Below are 15,921 nucleotides of genomic sequence, written 5' to 3' on the forward strand. Positions count from 1 at the left end.
TTTAGGAACGTTTCACGCATATTGTATTTTACAATAAATAGACATTATTATTAAGCCATTTAAGGCCATTTTACAAAATCGTAATGTAAAACGACATATCACTACAGGTGGTGAACTACTTAACTCCGTAATTCGACTTTTGGCCTGGAATTGAACCTAACCTAAATATTTTAGTAAAGGTTTGCAATCGACTGTTCAAGAGATGCATACTTTGGGTTGTGTTTCTAGTATGCTTCTAGAAATTGAATCTTTTTATTTTCTACCATATGCAGGCTAGTCTAGCCAGGACAGTGCATAGAGAAAATATATATGTGCCATTGTGTGACACGTGATTACAACAACTGAAATATTCAGTCGATTTTCCACATTATTTGACAATTGTCTCAATTGAATACGTAATTGTTTAAAACATGTTGGCTATGGCGTAAAGAAGGTCAGTTTAAAGCATTAGGAAGACTGCTAGTAAACACCGCCCTCTTTGTGACTGGTGACAGGAATTGTCGGGAACTTTAGTAACAATAACATAGTCTACAAGTTATCGAATTAAACTACTTATACTTATGCCCATACAATACATTTCCATGCAACAAAATACGACTATAACTTTGCAGCGTTTAAGTGGATAATTAACTAGTTGATTCTTTGTCTTGCTGGCGTCGTTAGAAACAACAACTACTGTAACGAGCTAGACTATAGCTACAATTGAGAGCTAGCTAGCTGTGTGATGGTGACATCATTACTGTGTAGTAACTAGCTACAATGTGCACAACCTAACAGCACATCGCTATATCGACTAGTACAGCAGTAGGTGCATGATTGGCTTGTGGAACCAGGTAAGTAGCTAAAGTATATTGTAATGACACTAATATTTTATCTGCAAGACAGAATGGCTAGCGTTACATGGGTATTGTTAGCATTGCTACCTGGCTAGCAATCTATTAACGTTGAAAACTCAGTCAGATAGCTACTGTACAGTAGCCTACTACAGTAGTTTGGCAGCTGAAATTGGGAGAGCTGTGTTGTAGCAGATCAATTCAATTTTGGTGTTGCATAGTATTGTAATAGTATTTATAACTGGCAATCGTGACATATCAAAGCAAGGGGCCTAATTATCTTGCCAGCTCGGCTATCTAGTCGGTTAGCACTACCTAGTTAGCCTAGCCAGTTTGTCAAGATAACTTCCCAATTGCCTGCGTATTGATCACAATAAAGCAACCCTATACACAACTAGCTAGAATACCTGGCTGATAAGATCGTCGATTTACTTCTAAACACAAAAACTGACAAGACTGGGAATGAGACTTAAAGGCAGGGTAGGCAATGTTGTTAAGATGCACTTTTTGTCATATTTGCCATAAGTAACTTCACGTCTTGATAGCAACCAATATATCTACACGTTTGAACGTAATATGAAATAAGTCCGACATTGGTGGGCGTCAGAATACTGTAATAAATGACCAATCATTAAGGGGTAGCCTGACTATTGATTGAATGGGCTACCTGTTTACCTACCTACCTGCGCGCACTCTGCCCCTCCTCTCATTGCTCGTTACTGTAGCTTGTTGGAGTGGCTTTGAAATGAGTCAAATATTTTGGTTTGAATTGTCAAAATGAAACTTCGCGCAAGTTGCTTACCCTGCCTTTAAGAGCTAAACCGTAGTACCCTCTCGCTAAAATTCAGGAGAACGTTTGCTAGACTGGCTACAAAAACAAAGAAATCTGATTCTACTGACTTGGCCTCTTTTCCGAGGAGGGTTAGTGACAGATGCCTGCTATAGTAGTTGTTTATACAGTACATCTGCACATTTTTATTTTACTTCTCTATATTGGGTATCAATGATCATCTTTAATATCTGTTTAGCTTAGTAATTGCTCATGTTCCCTTGTGCTTACAGAGGCCTGGATCCGAAATCTGAAAGATCACCCTACATTAACACCAATATTTATTGGCCCCAAGTCTGCCATGAGATCACTCATTTAAACAAACGTGGGAAGAAGATGGCTGCAGAGCTTTTTCCCACTAAGACGCCGGTCACTTGTGCCTCCGCTAGTACATCTGTTCAGCAGTACCAGCAGCAGAATCTGAACAACAACAACACAATACACAGTTTTAATTGGCAAGGACTGTATCCTACCATTCGAGAAAGGTGTGTGCTGTGCCCAAGTATTGTCCCCTGCAGCTATTGATTGCAGTCCAAATTGTTCTGGTAACTTAACCCTTGTGTTATCTTCGGGTCATTCTGACCCTCAGTCGTTGTGACCCACCGTCGTATTGCAACAACTTTACCGCATACAAAAACAAAGTAAAGCAATTTTGTATTTTTGTAAGCATGCGTCAGACCCCCCACATTGCGAAGGTTAAAATAAAATTATTTTTATTTGTTTTTGTATTGGGTAAAATTGGGTAAACACAACGATGGTTCGTTATGAACCTTTGGGTCATGTGACCCGAAGGCAGCACAAGGGTTAAATGATGAGAACGCATGTACTACTACAAAGCCTCTCACATGCAGGACAATAGGCACAAAGACTGATTGAGACAGGCCGCTTATAACAGATATCAATACCCTCTATATTAAGTTAACTGGCTGAAATTGAACCCTGTTGCCATTGCATCATCAGGTGGTGTAGGACAGTACAAATTTTACTGACATGTTTAACTATTTTTTTAAATTGTATTTACGTCTTCTTACCAATGCCACACCTTCATCATATGATTCATTCACAGGAACTCAGTCATGTTCAACAGTGAGTTAATGGCAGATGTTCACTTTGTTGTGGGCCCTCCAGGTGGGACCCAACGAGTCCCAGGGCACAAAGTAAGCTTGTTCTTCTTTTCCAGTTGCAAATTACTGTAATGTCTAGATATTTTGTTTAACCCTCGTGCTGCCTTCGGGTCACATGACCCAAAGGTTCATAACGAACCATCATTGTGTTTACCCAATTTTACCCAATACAAAAACAAATAAAAATACTTTTCTTTTAACCTTCGCAATGTGGGGGGTCTGAGACAGCCCGACGGTTAAAAGAAAATGCTTCACTTTGTTTTTGTATGCGGTAAAGTTGTCGCAATACGACGGTGGGTCACAATGACTGATGGGTCAGAACGACCCGAGGAGAACACAAGGGTTAAAAAAACACCAATACATAATTTTTTTTCCTTCTGGTTCACCTACTACCTATTTATTTTCTATGTTGCTTCTCAGTATGTTCTGGCTGTTGGAAGTTCAGTTTTCCATGCCATGTTTTATGGTGAACTGGCTGAGGATAAGGAAGAGATCCGTATACCTGACGTTGAACCTCCCTCTTTTCTGGCGATGTTGAAGTAAGTTTATTTTCTCATATACAAGATCCAAGCATGTGGATCTGACTGTTACGGACGACTACTATGTGTTTCTAAGGGAACATCACGTGAGCCTCCATTGGTTTCTGACAAAAGATGTTCAGTTGAGCAGTTTTTTTCTATCCTGTGATTGATGTGGACATTGTCATCACAATAGCTGATGACAGTTAACTTTCATTTTATGGGTTAACCCTTAATGCTGAGTTTTTTTAGAGGTCACTTAACAGATATTATCCATTTCCTGCATGACTTCTACAAGTTTTGTCAACTAAACATATCTACACTTGACATTACAGGTACATTTACTGTGACGAGATAGACCTGTGTGCCGACTCTGTTCTGGCTACCCTCTATGCTGCTAAAAAGTACATAGTGCCTCATTTGGCACGAGCCTGTGTTAACTTCCTGGAGACGAGTCTGAGTGCCAAGAATGCCTGCGTGCTGCTGTCCCAGAGCTGCCTATTTGAAGAGCCCGACCTAACACAGCGCTGCTGGGAGGTGATTGATGCCCAGGCCGAGTTAGCACTCCGCTCGGAGGGCTTCTGCGACATCGACGCACAGACCCTCGAGAGCATCCTGCGTCGCGAGACCCTCAATGCGAAGGAGATGGTGGTGTTCGAGGCGGCACTGAGCTGGGCCGAAGCCGAATGCCAGCGGCAGGAACTGCAGCCCACCATCGAGAACAAGCGCCTGGTGCTGGGCAAAGCCATCTACCTCATCCGTATACCGACCATGGCGCTGGATGACTTTGCCAATGGAGCAGCGCAGTCCGGTGTGCTGACACTCAACGAGACCAACGACATCTTCCTGTGGTACACAGCTGCCAAGAAGCCCGATCTGCTCTTTGTCAGTAACCCCCGCAAAGGCCTGTCTCCACAACGCTGCCATCGCTTCCAGTCATGCGCCTACCGGAGCAACCAGTGGCGCTACAGGGGCCGCTGCGACAGTATCCAGTTTGCCGTGGACAAGCGCGTCTTCATTGCCGGCTTTGGTCTGTACGGCTCTAGCTGCGGCTCGGCAGAGTACAGCGCCAAAATCGAGCTGAAGCGTCAGGGAGTGTCCCTGGGCCAGAGCCTCATCAAGTACTTCTCTGACGGCTCCAGCAGTACGTTCCCCGTGTGGTTCGAGTACCCGGTGCAGATTGAGCCGGACACATTCTACACGGCCAGCGTGGTGCTGGACGGCAATGAGCTGAGTTATTTTGGTCAGGAGGGTATGACCGAGGTGCAGTGTGGGAAGGTGACCTTCCAGTTTCAGTGTTCCTCAGACAGTACCAACGGAACAGGTGTGCAAGGGGGTCAGATCCCAGAACTCATCTTCTACGCCTGAAATGTTAAATGCCACTTTTAAAATCCAGGGCGATTTTTGTCTGATACTGCCATTTTGGAAGGGTAGGAAATTTAGGGGTAGGAAAACCGATGGAGATGGGATTTATTCTCAGGATGTTCTCATGCATCAAGTCTTGCGTATTTAACATGTTTCTGTAAACCGAGTGGAAGAGTTTGAAATATTCTGCCTTAAAAGTCAGTGTGAAGGACCAGGGTTGTGGTGACCAAAAGCAACAAAAAAGTAACTATTTCTGTCAAATGAAGGATAATGTGCAAAGTGTTTCACTCCGTATAAATGTTGTCCTTGCAACCTAACATTTAATCAAAAACAGCACAAGTATGCAGTGTATTTCCCCCCCACTCTTACATTCCTGATATAATTTGTTACACTACAAATGACAATGACTCAAGATATGACTTTAGTACAAAATATTTCAACAGTTTCGAGAAACACTACATATATTTTTGTATTTCTAACTTGAGAAATTGTCAACAATTTTGATGGTGCAATTTCTAAGGTTTTGTATTCAAAAATGTTGTTGAACGTCAATCCGTTGTCATTTGTGTGTCTTCAGATTAAACCAATGTTTTATTTAATCATTAAAAGGTTTTCATGTAAATACTAACCTTTTGTATGTAAGCGTACACATAATCTTCTCATGGTCCAGTATAACTTAATCATATGCTGAACCCCCTATATGAAAGGGGAAAGTCTTTTTTGTATCCCCCTCACTAGCTTGTGTTTAGGTGGTGTATTCTAACAGGCAGTAAAGAATCAAAGAATAACTTTGTACTGTAATTGTGACAGTGCTGATGGACCTATGAATGTGCCATGTTTGAATAATGACAAAGCTATCTAATTCTGTTTTTTTTTTCTTTTGTTTTTCTTTTTACACTATTATTGACGTTGTTAGATACTATTAAACATTATATGGAGATGTTGTCCAGAGTATAATATATTTATGACTATTTATCCCAAGTGCATCTCTATCACAAAGAAATGCAGTGACATGGTCCTGGAAATGGCTCAGAACAGGCCATCGCTTTTTATCGACAGTAATTCACTAGAGGTAAATCCTACGTGGTCTTCGGCTTCTTTTTTGCTTGGAACTGCTCCGTTTTGTTTTTAATCGATTTAATAAGCATAGATAGAGCCGGGTCAATGGCCTTCTTAGAGGGATCGAACACAGCTGAGCAGCTGCTGTCAGCTTTTTCCTGTTTGTTTGCCCCCATTTCATGTTTCCTGGACTCTAAGCTCTTTAGCGCCACCTGGTGGCAGCTCTGCTGCTGCTCCCTGCGGCGCTGCTTCTCCTCTAGGATGCTCTGCGTGGCCTTGGTCTTCTTGTAGCCAGGGTCGGACGGGTCCAGGTTGTACAGGTGGGAGGTGAACATGGCCTGGAAGCGAGGATCTTGAACGTCCACCTGTCAAAGACCATTGGGTGGAACAGTTACATCCTTTTGCTAAACATGCAAACTACTCAAAGCAAATCCAGAAAAAAGAACAGCAAATGAAACAAATTGTACTTCCAATGCAGAGTAACCTATCTTATTTTACTATATTCTTTCTCACACAGTAAATCTGTCAGGTAACAAAGTGTTTTTCTAAGTGCTGCGATTCTATGGGTCCAGACGACCCACCAGCAACCTATTGATTCTCTGACCTGAAAGTTGTCCTCTTCCTGGGCCGTGTCCTTCTTCAGCAGTCTCTTCCTCTTAATCTTGCTGAGGTTCTGGTCCTCCACAATCTTGTCGTAGTTGAAGTGTTTGTGCTTGTCGTCGTCCTCGTCGTCCATGAGCAATGCCATCTCAGCCTAGAGACACCCAAGAAAGCGAAGGCTCCAGTCATTTGAAAAAGGCTCACTTTAATTTGAGTTCCCTTGTGACGGAGACATTACCAAAACACTTCAAGAGTCCATTTTAAGAGAGCATTGAAGTGAATTGAAAAGAACTACATTAAAGTTTATCAGTCCGCAAAACTAGCTGTATCATTACCATGCTTATTGCCTTCCGATGCATCTATGTATCGATCTAGCTATCTGTCATGCCAATACCAACCTTTCTCTTCACCAACGCTTCTTCCTCTTCCGGCGTTCTCTCTTCCTTTTTGTTTTTCTTTGCCTTTGTCTTCTTTTTCAGGTCTACTGAAAAGCACAGGTTGAGAAAGATAAGTAAAACAAATAGTAAATGGTAAAAATCTTTTTTTATTTTTGTATGTATGAACATGTTCAATAATGGTGGAATAGCACTACTCGCATGGCAATATCATTACTGCAGGTTACACAAAGGATATCAATTAAATTTAAAAAATTATTATTTAGCGAGCTAGTGGATTCCATTTCACGTCACATTAAAACAAGATGGCTGACTAAACAGATTATATTACAGTTTCCTAAATATGTAATAACAAGGGCACTTACCCACTGATCCAAGCTCCTCAGCAAAGAAGGGGTCATCGAGATCAACATCTGGAGGAAGCTCATCGTCGCTGAGGTCCAATTCAGCCGCCTGACAAAAAGACAATTCCATCTAACAAAGTATATTGTGTGTATGTTTGCTTCAGAAAATGTGTAGTTTTGCTGTTCTTGTAGCAGCTATTTCCTTGATGCTCACCTGCTTGTTTTTTGTCTTCAGTTTTTTCTTGTCCCTTTTCTTTTCAAGGAACTCTTCCCAGGGTGTCATATTGTCTTTTCCTTCAAGCTTCTTCTTCACCAACTGTTCTGTTGTTTCTTTGAGGCCTAACAAAAACAAAAACGCTTAAATCCCAGCAATAAACTGCCCCGTACACATGCTCAATCATCTCCCCCATAGTTTGGGCCTCCTACCTGGCACCCACGTGATCTCCATCTCCATGTCTTTGTTCTGGTGCTTTTTGTTCTTGTCCTGGATGTTCTTCAACATCTCTCTGTATTTGCCGATCTGCTCGGCACTCTTCTTTTTCCCCTTTGCAGGCTTTTCCCGCACTTCCTCAACGAAAGCTTCTTGTTCTTCAGCTAGGTTGTCAAAGACAAAAAGCAAACATACAACAATTGGAAAAAGGCAACACATAGTGTTCCAGAAGGATCCTTTAACTGTTAAATGTGTTCTGTTCATACCTTTTGGTAGTTCCTTCTCCTGTACTTTCATCTCAATCAATCCCTCCCCTTCTTCTTCGTCCTCCTCTTCACTGGAGGAGGCCAGGTAGGCGTTAAAGTCCATCTGCAGCAATTCTTCCTTGTTGAACTTCCTGTTCATGGCAGTCATACGCTCATGGTCCGTCTCATCCCATGTTAACTCCACCTGACAATTGAAAAGTGAAATTTAGCTCAAAATAGCCATCTGTGTTTTTTGAGTCTTATAAAACATGCATTTAAGCCAAAAAACATCACTCATAGCCCAGACATAACCGTGCTTCTTAAAGTCTGTTGTATTGCTAAATTGAAAGTCAACGTAGATTAATTAATGAAAGTTTTTGTCAGTTTGCCTAACCTTGGACGTGGCTGATGCTGTTGAGGTGAAGCATTTTGGAGTGTACACAGACAGGTCAACATCTGTGGCCATGTCCTTTGGCTCATCATCAAACATCATATCATCAGGTATGTACCTGTCAGGATTTATGTGACACAGGATTTACAATTTACTATATAGCAACAAAAAGTGTATTTTATACAACTTATAGTGTACTATTTTACAATTTGTTATTGATTGACCTCATTCCTTTTACCTAAGGTCCAGGATGGAGCAGCTGCTCTCATACTCAAAGCCATCACACTCCTCGTATATCTTGGCGGCAGTATCCAACGAATCACACTCCACCACAGCGTAGTAATACTTAAGCCGTTTGAACTGATAGTCTCGCATCTTCTCTCTGTAAATCCTGGGAGACAAACGCACTTAAAATTATAATTTTTTGGTATCAATCCATAGCAAGAATTTTTACTTAACAAGACGGTTGTATATCAGCTCTTCACTGGCTAGGTAGACGACCCATACTTTTATAACTTTTATTGTAAAGGAGTGCATGAAACGCGCAAGTTCGCTAGGTCTGGTACATGCTTGTCTCTCATGAACTAAATTAACAGTAATGGTTACGTAATTATCTACCATCGTTTTTTTCAGGTCCCCATGACAGTTATAGTACAGCCGAGGCAGATTGTTAAGGCAGATTTAGATACTAAAAAGTCTGCAAAGTTGTATAAAAATAAAAGCACCTTCACACTGATTGGTTTGCGTGTCTCAAGTGACCACCCCTTAACACAGTATAGTCATTCAACCTGATGTTTTTGCAGAATAGTGTAGGGCCTACTTTTCCTCCTCTGTGTCTTTCTCTGGGTCCTCAGGCAAAGCCATAAGCTCCAACGGACCCTGTGTTTGTTCCGTCTGTATCCGCTCTTTCCCAAACTCAGATGGGTAGATCTGGACAAATCAAATGCAACAAAGCATTGAAGTAGTCACCTGCTGCATTCAACTGAAACTAAAGGAGTGCATCTAATCCAGATCAAATACAGATTAATCAGGGTAGCATTACCTTCACAGAGAGAACCACACCTCCTTTGGGCTTGAAGGAGTTGAACAACGCAAGCAAGTCCTTGGCTTTCATTCTATCCCAGTCCATGTTACACACAGCCAGTCTCTTGGTTACCTGATTGGTCATAAGTATTTAATGCCAGTTCAAATTCAAAGGCAGTGTGGAAACCCTTACATTTCAAAGTAACTTTTGTTAAAATAAAAGGGTTTATCTCAGGATCATTTTTTAATTCAGTTACTGAAATCTTTGCTTACTGAGCCTTTTTACATGATCACTACACAATTAGAATCCACAATATTCCTACAGTTTAACTTACGTCCTCAGTCCGTGGTGCATCTTTGCACAACTCGCCCCAGTCATGTTCGATCTCCTCTTCCTCGTGACGTAAGATGGCCTCCACCTCGTCTTCCTCGTCCGAACTTGTTTCCACATTACCTTTCCCTCTGGCAAGATCTGGCCCGCTGTCACTGTCATCGTCTGACTCCAAACCAGATTCGTCCTCTGACTCGCCCTCGAGGTCACTTCCTGCCTCCAGTTCATCTTCATCCACCTTGTCTTCATCGCCATCCTCACTTGCATCTGACATGCTGTCTCCCACGTCCACCTTTGCCAAATCCTCATCATCTTCATCAATACCTGGCTCCTCATCATCATCTTCCTCACCTGTCTCAAGAAAAAACAATTATTAGCATTACTGAACCTAGTGAGTTCATATGACAATGCACAGTCTCAATTTAGTTCAAAATTCCAAAAACAAAACATCTCCAAGGTTTTGAGCATTCACTTCACTCCTCTTCAACACAACACCAAAAGGTTGTCATGAACATCTTTTACTTACCCTCCATAAAGACTTTTACTCCTCTCACAGTTTGGGCTCCTTTGAAGTCACAATCTTTGGGCTTCACATTTTTTCCCGTCTCTACAGGTTTTTCACTTTTGTCTGTGTCCTTTCCCACAGCAGAATCCAACTTTGCTTTGGTCTTCTCTTTCTTCTTCACCTGCTCCTTCTTTTTCTTCTTCTTCCCATCCTCCTCGTCGGACTGCTCAGAGTCAGAGAGGTTGTAGAAGCGCTTCAGGTCTTCCGTAGAGGTGTGGTTAACGGGTCGGCCACGCTTGTCCACCGTGTACTTCAGCTTAAACCGCTCATCGTGAAACATGGACTGGAAGCGTTTGTCAATCTTGATCTTGCGCTCCTTCTCTGGCATTTCCCAGAAGCGCGGGTCCTTCTTCACCTTGAGGAAGCGGTCATCACTGCCGTGGTGCTTTTTAGAAGACATGATGGCAAGATTCTCCAAGCACTGTATGAAACAAAGAGAGGATGTTTATTACTAACTACTTTAAGATGTACTGATTACGTTTAATATAAACATGGAGAATAACATTCCACCCCACTTTTTCTACTATGGGCATTCACATATCATGTGTTCCCAAAGCAAAAATATATGGGTTAACTACGCGACTAATCTTTGTGTTTCTAGGTAAAAGCTCTAGGAGCTCAGGAACTATGATGTTTGCTAGTCAAGTAACTGTGAACTATGTGGCTTGTTTGCTATATGTAGCTAACGTGCTACTCAATACACTTATCTGTGGGAAACAAATGCCACTGCTTACACATATCCTTGGACTTAATATTTCACCTGAGTGTTGTGTAAACTAACTAGGTACTAGCTAGAGTCAGAGCTAGCTAGCTCCTTATAAGATAGCTCATAGTCATATTGACACACATGTTAACAACTCCCAATGAAGATTTATTAAGGACGACAGTGATAAGATAATATATAAAATCTATCTCCAAATTAAGAAAATCCACTAATAACTGAGAATATTGGCAATGTAAACGCTTACCAAAACAACCACAACGGTTTCTGTGATATCCTCAGGATCCACGTGTTGTCCCAGCATGCACTTTTCCTACGGTGTCTGAAGTGGTACAATGGCTGGAGGAATGGCTCAGAATTAAAATAAATAAAGTCTGCATTTAATTTATTTGTATTTTATAATAACATTGATACTGACTAAATCAAAGCATACTTTCATTATAATAGAACATGTGTGGATTGCACAAGTAAACATTTTCCCACATTTTCTCTGGAGAATCCAGTTCCGCATTATTCGCGTTTTCTGTTATTGAGGTCATTCAATGGGGACGACAGGAAGACAGGAGAACTTTAGAGTAGTCTGTTGTGCAACGCGTTTTCAACATTATACTTACCTTTAGCGCGTGAATTATTTTCCATCATGAACAGCACAGTAGGTAATTGTTTTCTCAATCGAAGCTGTGTCTGCCGGAGAATCGTGAAAATGGGTAGCATGAGGTTCCTTGTACCACGAAAACATCCAGAAGCTCTTTCTAGCAGGAATGTCATGACAGTTCATTCAAGGATATCCTCATTAAGCAACTTGATAGCATCCAAATCTTGGAGTTCACAGTGGACTGATTTCAATAGGCAGCTGTCAAGCAGGTCTGGAACTACAATGAATATATTTGACCGGACAATGAAAAGAAAACAGAAGAAATGGGCAGCATCACTACAAGATGCTGAGAAATACGACTACCTGAGAGATGAGGTGGGTGGTAAATGTTGACCATGCACAATGTACAGCTAACACATATCTGACTTGGCCTACTTGGTGTGTTTCCTCTTGGCAGGTTGGCAGCAGAGTTGCGGATAGGGTATACGACATTGCAAGGTAGGACAAGCACATTTTAAATTAGGCCTTCTATAGGACACATGTCTGTAGTTTACAAAATTTCAGTTGATGTGAAGGGAAAGTATTCAAAGCGAAAGGCTTGGTGTCTAACGAAAGTAATGCACAATTCCGTTTGCGACTCGGCATCCAACAGAACATTTCCCTTGGCTTTGGACATTGGCTCTGGAAGGAGTCACATAGCTGAACATTTGAGCAAGGTACAATGTACTGTATGTCTATAGACAAGGGAATTAAGCTATTAATTCATTATGCCTAGATATTGGACGTTTTCAGAATTTATAGTGTATAGATATTACATACTGAGTGAATTTTAAGATGTTGTTTTTATTTGCAGGAAGTGGTTGAGTGTCTCTTTCTCACTGAAATCTCAGATAATGCTTTGGTGGGTAAAGTTGTGAAATGTCTTAAGCGCAAGAAAAAACTTATGCTTAATATGTGATAGGCTACTTATAAGTAATGTGTTGTAGGAAATTAACATGGAACAGGAACAAGGTTCCTGAATGATTTGCATATTTTATCCCCAGAGACAAACGAGAAAGATTGAGATCCCCACACACTGTTTCCAAGCAGATGAGGAGTTTCTGCCATTCAAAGAAAACACATTTGACCTAGTGGTCAGCAGTTTGAGGTAATATGTGATTCTTGGCAGTTGGCAGTTGTTTCTTTATTTTAGAGATACAGCAATTGGCTATACATTTTATTGTATCCAACTTTCTGCTTCCTATAGTCTACATTGGATCAATGATCTACCAGGAGCTTTGAGACAGGTGATATTTGACTAAGAGATGTTCATATATCCGTGCTCACTTGGTAGATTTCAGTGGGTGGAGATGGGAAAATTGAATGGGTAGGTAACAATTGAACATGGTCATTATCTGTCCCTCACCAGATCCACCAAGTCCTGAAGCCTGATGGAGTGTTCATCGGGGCCATGGTGGGTGGGGAGACCCTCTACGAGCTGCGGTGCTCCCTGCAACTGGCTGAGCTGGAGAGGGAGGGGGGGTTCTCCCCACATGTGTCCCCCTACACAGCCGTCACTGACCTGGGCAACCTGCTGGGCCAGGCAGGCTTCAACATGCTCACTGTGGTAAGAGCTTAGATGGCAACATGTTGATTTAGTGTTAGGTTAGAAATTCAAATTTATAACCACAACATAGGATTTAGGTCAAACTGATAGGAAACTGTAAAGGAGAGCAGGACCCAAGATTACAGTGTACGTAACCCTTAACGTGTTGCAAATGGCAAATAAACGTTAAAGTTGGAATAGTTAAAACATAAAACAGCTGTCTAATGAGCAGAGGCCTGTTCCATAAAGTGAGTTTACAGAATAAGCCAGGTTTATGTCAGTCTGATTCTTTTCTAGTTGATTCGGTTCCATAAAGCCAGCTCAATGTAGTTCAAGCTCAGTTACTATAGCAACTTATGCTGCAAAACTAACCTGGTCCGGGGCAAGCTAACTGTCAGGCTTAGCCTGTGTTAAGAATAGAGTGCACCTGCAATTATCTTGACTACTTGAAACAGGATTAGTCGGATTTCATGAATTAGAATTGGTCTTTTTAGCTCCGATTGACTTGTTAAGTTTATTCAAGTCAGGCTTGGGACTTTAATCCCATCTTTTTTTGAGCGGGCTTTATGGAATAGGCCCCAGCTCGATCTGTCATAAAATGTTTTCCTTTTTCATAGGACATTGATGATATACAGGTTCTCTATCCTGGAATTCTTGAGGTCATGAAGGACTTGCAAGGTACTGTATATGGCTTACTGCTATGGAAACATGAGGCAATTGTTTGTATTCTCTTCATAATGTCTTAACAGTAAAACAATTACAAAATAAAAGTGTATACATATACACACACACACATTTTTCATATATTTGTAGGTATGGGTGAGAGCAACTGTGCTTGGAACAGGAAGTCACTACTACACAGAGACACAATTTTAGCCGCTGCAGCAATTTACCAAGGTAAAAAGAATACTTCATTACACTCACATTCATGTTTACTCATGAGCCAGAAAATATTCTACTCACTGACCCAACATCTGTCCATTTGGCAATTTTCTAATTTCCTCCAAAGCTAAAGGGGTGGGTTGTGTGATAAAGTTTCTCCTAATACTATTAAAACTCTCATGCAGAAGTACAGAATAACTATTTTTAATAACACCACACATGCAAAATTAGTTATACTCTTGCTCTTATGGAAAACGTATGGGTCATTTCAAAACATACCATTGAGATAACAGTAAAGTAGTATCATGGTAATAGTAAAGACTAAGCTGAGATGTACCCTTTATGCTTCTACATTTGTTTTTGCAACTGTGCTGAACAGAATATGGACCAGTGTAGTTCAAGACAGCACAAAACAATTAAAAGTTAATGCCACACTAGAAACTAATAAATTAAGTCCATGATCAGCTTTTGTGACGAATCTGTCTTGTTAATGCTGAAATTGAACAAAAGACTGTACACTCTGCAGTCACTCGAGACTTCAAGTCTTGAATGCATCTTTAACCCTCGTGCTGCCTTCGGGTCACATGACCCAAAGGTTCATAACGAACCATCGTTGTGTTTACCCAATTTTACCCAATACAAAAACAAATTAAAATAATTTTCTTTTAACCTTTGCAATGTGGGGGGTCTGAGACAGCCCAACGGTTAAAAGAAAATGCTTCACTTTGTCTTTGTATGCGGTAAATCTGTCGCAATACGACGGTGGGTCACAATGACTGATGGGTCAGAATGACCCGAAGATAACACAAGGGTTAAAAGGTTGAATGAGTGGTATTTTCCACAGAGATGTACGGAAATGAGGACGGCTCCATCCCTGCCACCTTTGAGATTCTTTACATGATTGGCTGGAAACCTCATGACTCACAGGTATGATATCACATGTTGCAGATTTTTCATTGTCATTGAATAAACAGAATTTCTTTAAGATTATATTTGTCTTCAATGTTTTTTTGTTTTGATTCTGTATGGCAGGCCAAACCACTAAAAAGAGGCTCTGCAAATGTGTCTTTTGCGGACCTTTCGAAGATTGGCCAGCCAGCTACCAAAGACAAATCATAGAGAAGGATCAATGGAGAGTGAAATATGTTTCTTGTTGTACTTGAACATTATGGTAAAAACAGAATGAAAAAGAAAAGACGCCAGACAGAGTCAGATCGCAGAGACCACCCAAACCAAAGTGTCTAAGTTGTGCAACCAAACGGTTTCAATATCTTTCACAAGTCCACTTATTAACTATTAGTTGAGACGTATATATTTTTTGCTTTTGGTTGTCACCTCAGAACATTAAAGACGAATGCACCACTCACACCAGGAATTTAATACACAGAATGAAGATGGAAGGCTAAATGTGCAACAAAGTCATTTGTCTGGTGACAGGTTTTGGGATGACTAACATCAAGCTTAAAGGATAGTTCTGTAAACAGCTGAAGTGGTAGCCTCTGTAAATTCACAAATATAAAAAAAACTGGCATTTAAAAATAAAATCGGTCTACTAGCCTGTTGTTTCCCCACAATAAGTTCACTCAGTCATGGTCATTTCATCTATATTTTGCAGGAACACAAGTAAAAACAAATCACAACCCTCTGCTCTGGGGGCAGTCACACTAATGACACGAAAACCCACATTCACTGGATGAACATTCTGGATAAACAGTCTGTATCAATAGTGACACTCCTTATTCGTAGTTGAAAAAGTTCTGTGGTTAAAAGTACTCCAGTTGTCTGATTTCTACTCATCATTGAGAGTCTAGATGTTTTTTTTAAGTCTGTATTCCAGTCTTGAGAAACTCTGGGTGTCTATGCAATGCCTATGACAGTAAATTCATCTTTTCTATATATATATATATATATATTTACATTTGTATATTAGTATATTATATTATTATTGTATGTTATACTAATATACAAATGTAAATATATATATATATATATATATTTACATTTGTATATTAGTAACACTGGTTATTTTACTACTTAAATTACTAAATGAATTACTTATTACAGAAATATTCTAATTCACACACAA

At 40.6% G+C, this 15,921-nt stretch overlaps 3 protein-coding genes across 4 annotated transcripts; 2 read left to right on the forward strand and 1 right to left on the reverse strand.

The window, feature by feature from the left end:
• Positions 1-534: 534 nt before the first annotated feature.
• Positions 535-5,607, forward strand: btbd3a (BTB (POZ) domain containing 3a). The gene is made up of 5 exons (XM_062447996.1): positions 535-833; positions 1,896-2,147; positions 2,729-2,819; positions 3,207-3,325; positions 3,640-5,607. Exons 2-5 carry the CDS (start codon positions 1,999-2,001, stop codon positions 4,670-4,672), a joined length of 1,392 nt encoding a protein of 463 aa, XP_062303980.1. The 5' UTR covers positions 535-833; positions 1,896-1,998; the 3' UTR covers positions 4,673-5,607.
• On the reverse strand, positions 4,970-11,117 carry esf1 (ESF1, nucleolar pre-rRNA processing protein, homolog (S. cerevisiae)). Of its 2 annotated transcripts, none has more exons than XM_062447991.1 (14): positions 11,021-11,117; positions 10,014-10,473; positions 9,492-9,838; positions 9,176-9,289; positions 8,954-9,063; positions 8,372-8,524; positions 8,137-8,251; positions 7,764-7,947; positions 7,494-7,661; positions 7,282-7,406; positions 7,089-7,176; positions 6,727-6,809; positions 6,333-6,482; positions 4,970-6,093 (listed from the first exon to the last, which is right to left on the reverse strand). In XM_062447991.1, exons 1-14 carry the CDS (start codon positions 11,075-11,077, stop codon positions 5,749-5,751), a joined length of 2,499 nt encoding a protein of 832 aa, XP_062303975.1. In that variant the 5' UTR covers positions 11,078-11,117; the 3' UTR covers positions 4,970-5,748. The 2 variants fall into 2 exon arrangements, with proteins under 2 accessions (XP_062303975.1, XP_062303974.1); XM_062447990.1 differs by having other exon boundaries at positions 6,727-6,812.
• A 171-nt stretch (positions 11,118-11,288) lies between these two features.
• Positions 11,289-15,389, forward strand: ndufaf5 (NADH:ubiquinone oxidoreductase complex assembly factor 5). Its single transcript, XM_062447998.1, has 11 exons — positions 11,289-11,743; positions 11,826-11,866; positions 12,021-12,084; positions 12,222-12,269; positions 12,412-12,515; positions 12,615-12,654; positions 12,777-12,974; positions 13,571-13,631; positions 13,767-13,850; positions 14,680-14,762; positions 14,868-15,389. Exons 1-11 carry the CDS (start codon positions 11,414-11,416, stop codon positions 14,952-14,954), a joined length of 1,140 nt encoding a protein of 379 aa, XP_062303982.1. The 5' UTR covers positions 11,289-11,413; the 3' UTR covers positions 14,955-15,389.
• The last annotated feature ends 532 nt before the right edge of the window (positions 15,390-15,921 follow it).

The sequence above is a fragment of the Osmerus eperlanus genome, chromosome 22, assembly GCF_963692335.1.
Source record: "Osmerus eperlanus chromosome 22, fOsmEpe2.1, whole genome shotgun sequence".
Taxonomy (NCBI): domain Eukaryota; kingdom Metazoa; phylum Chordata; class Actinopteri; order Osmeriformes; family Osmeridae; genus Osmerus; species Osmerus eperlanus.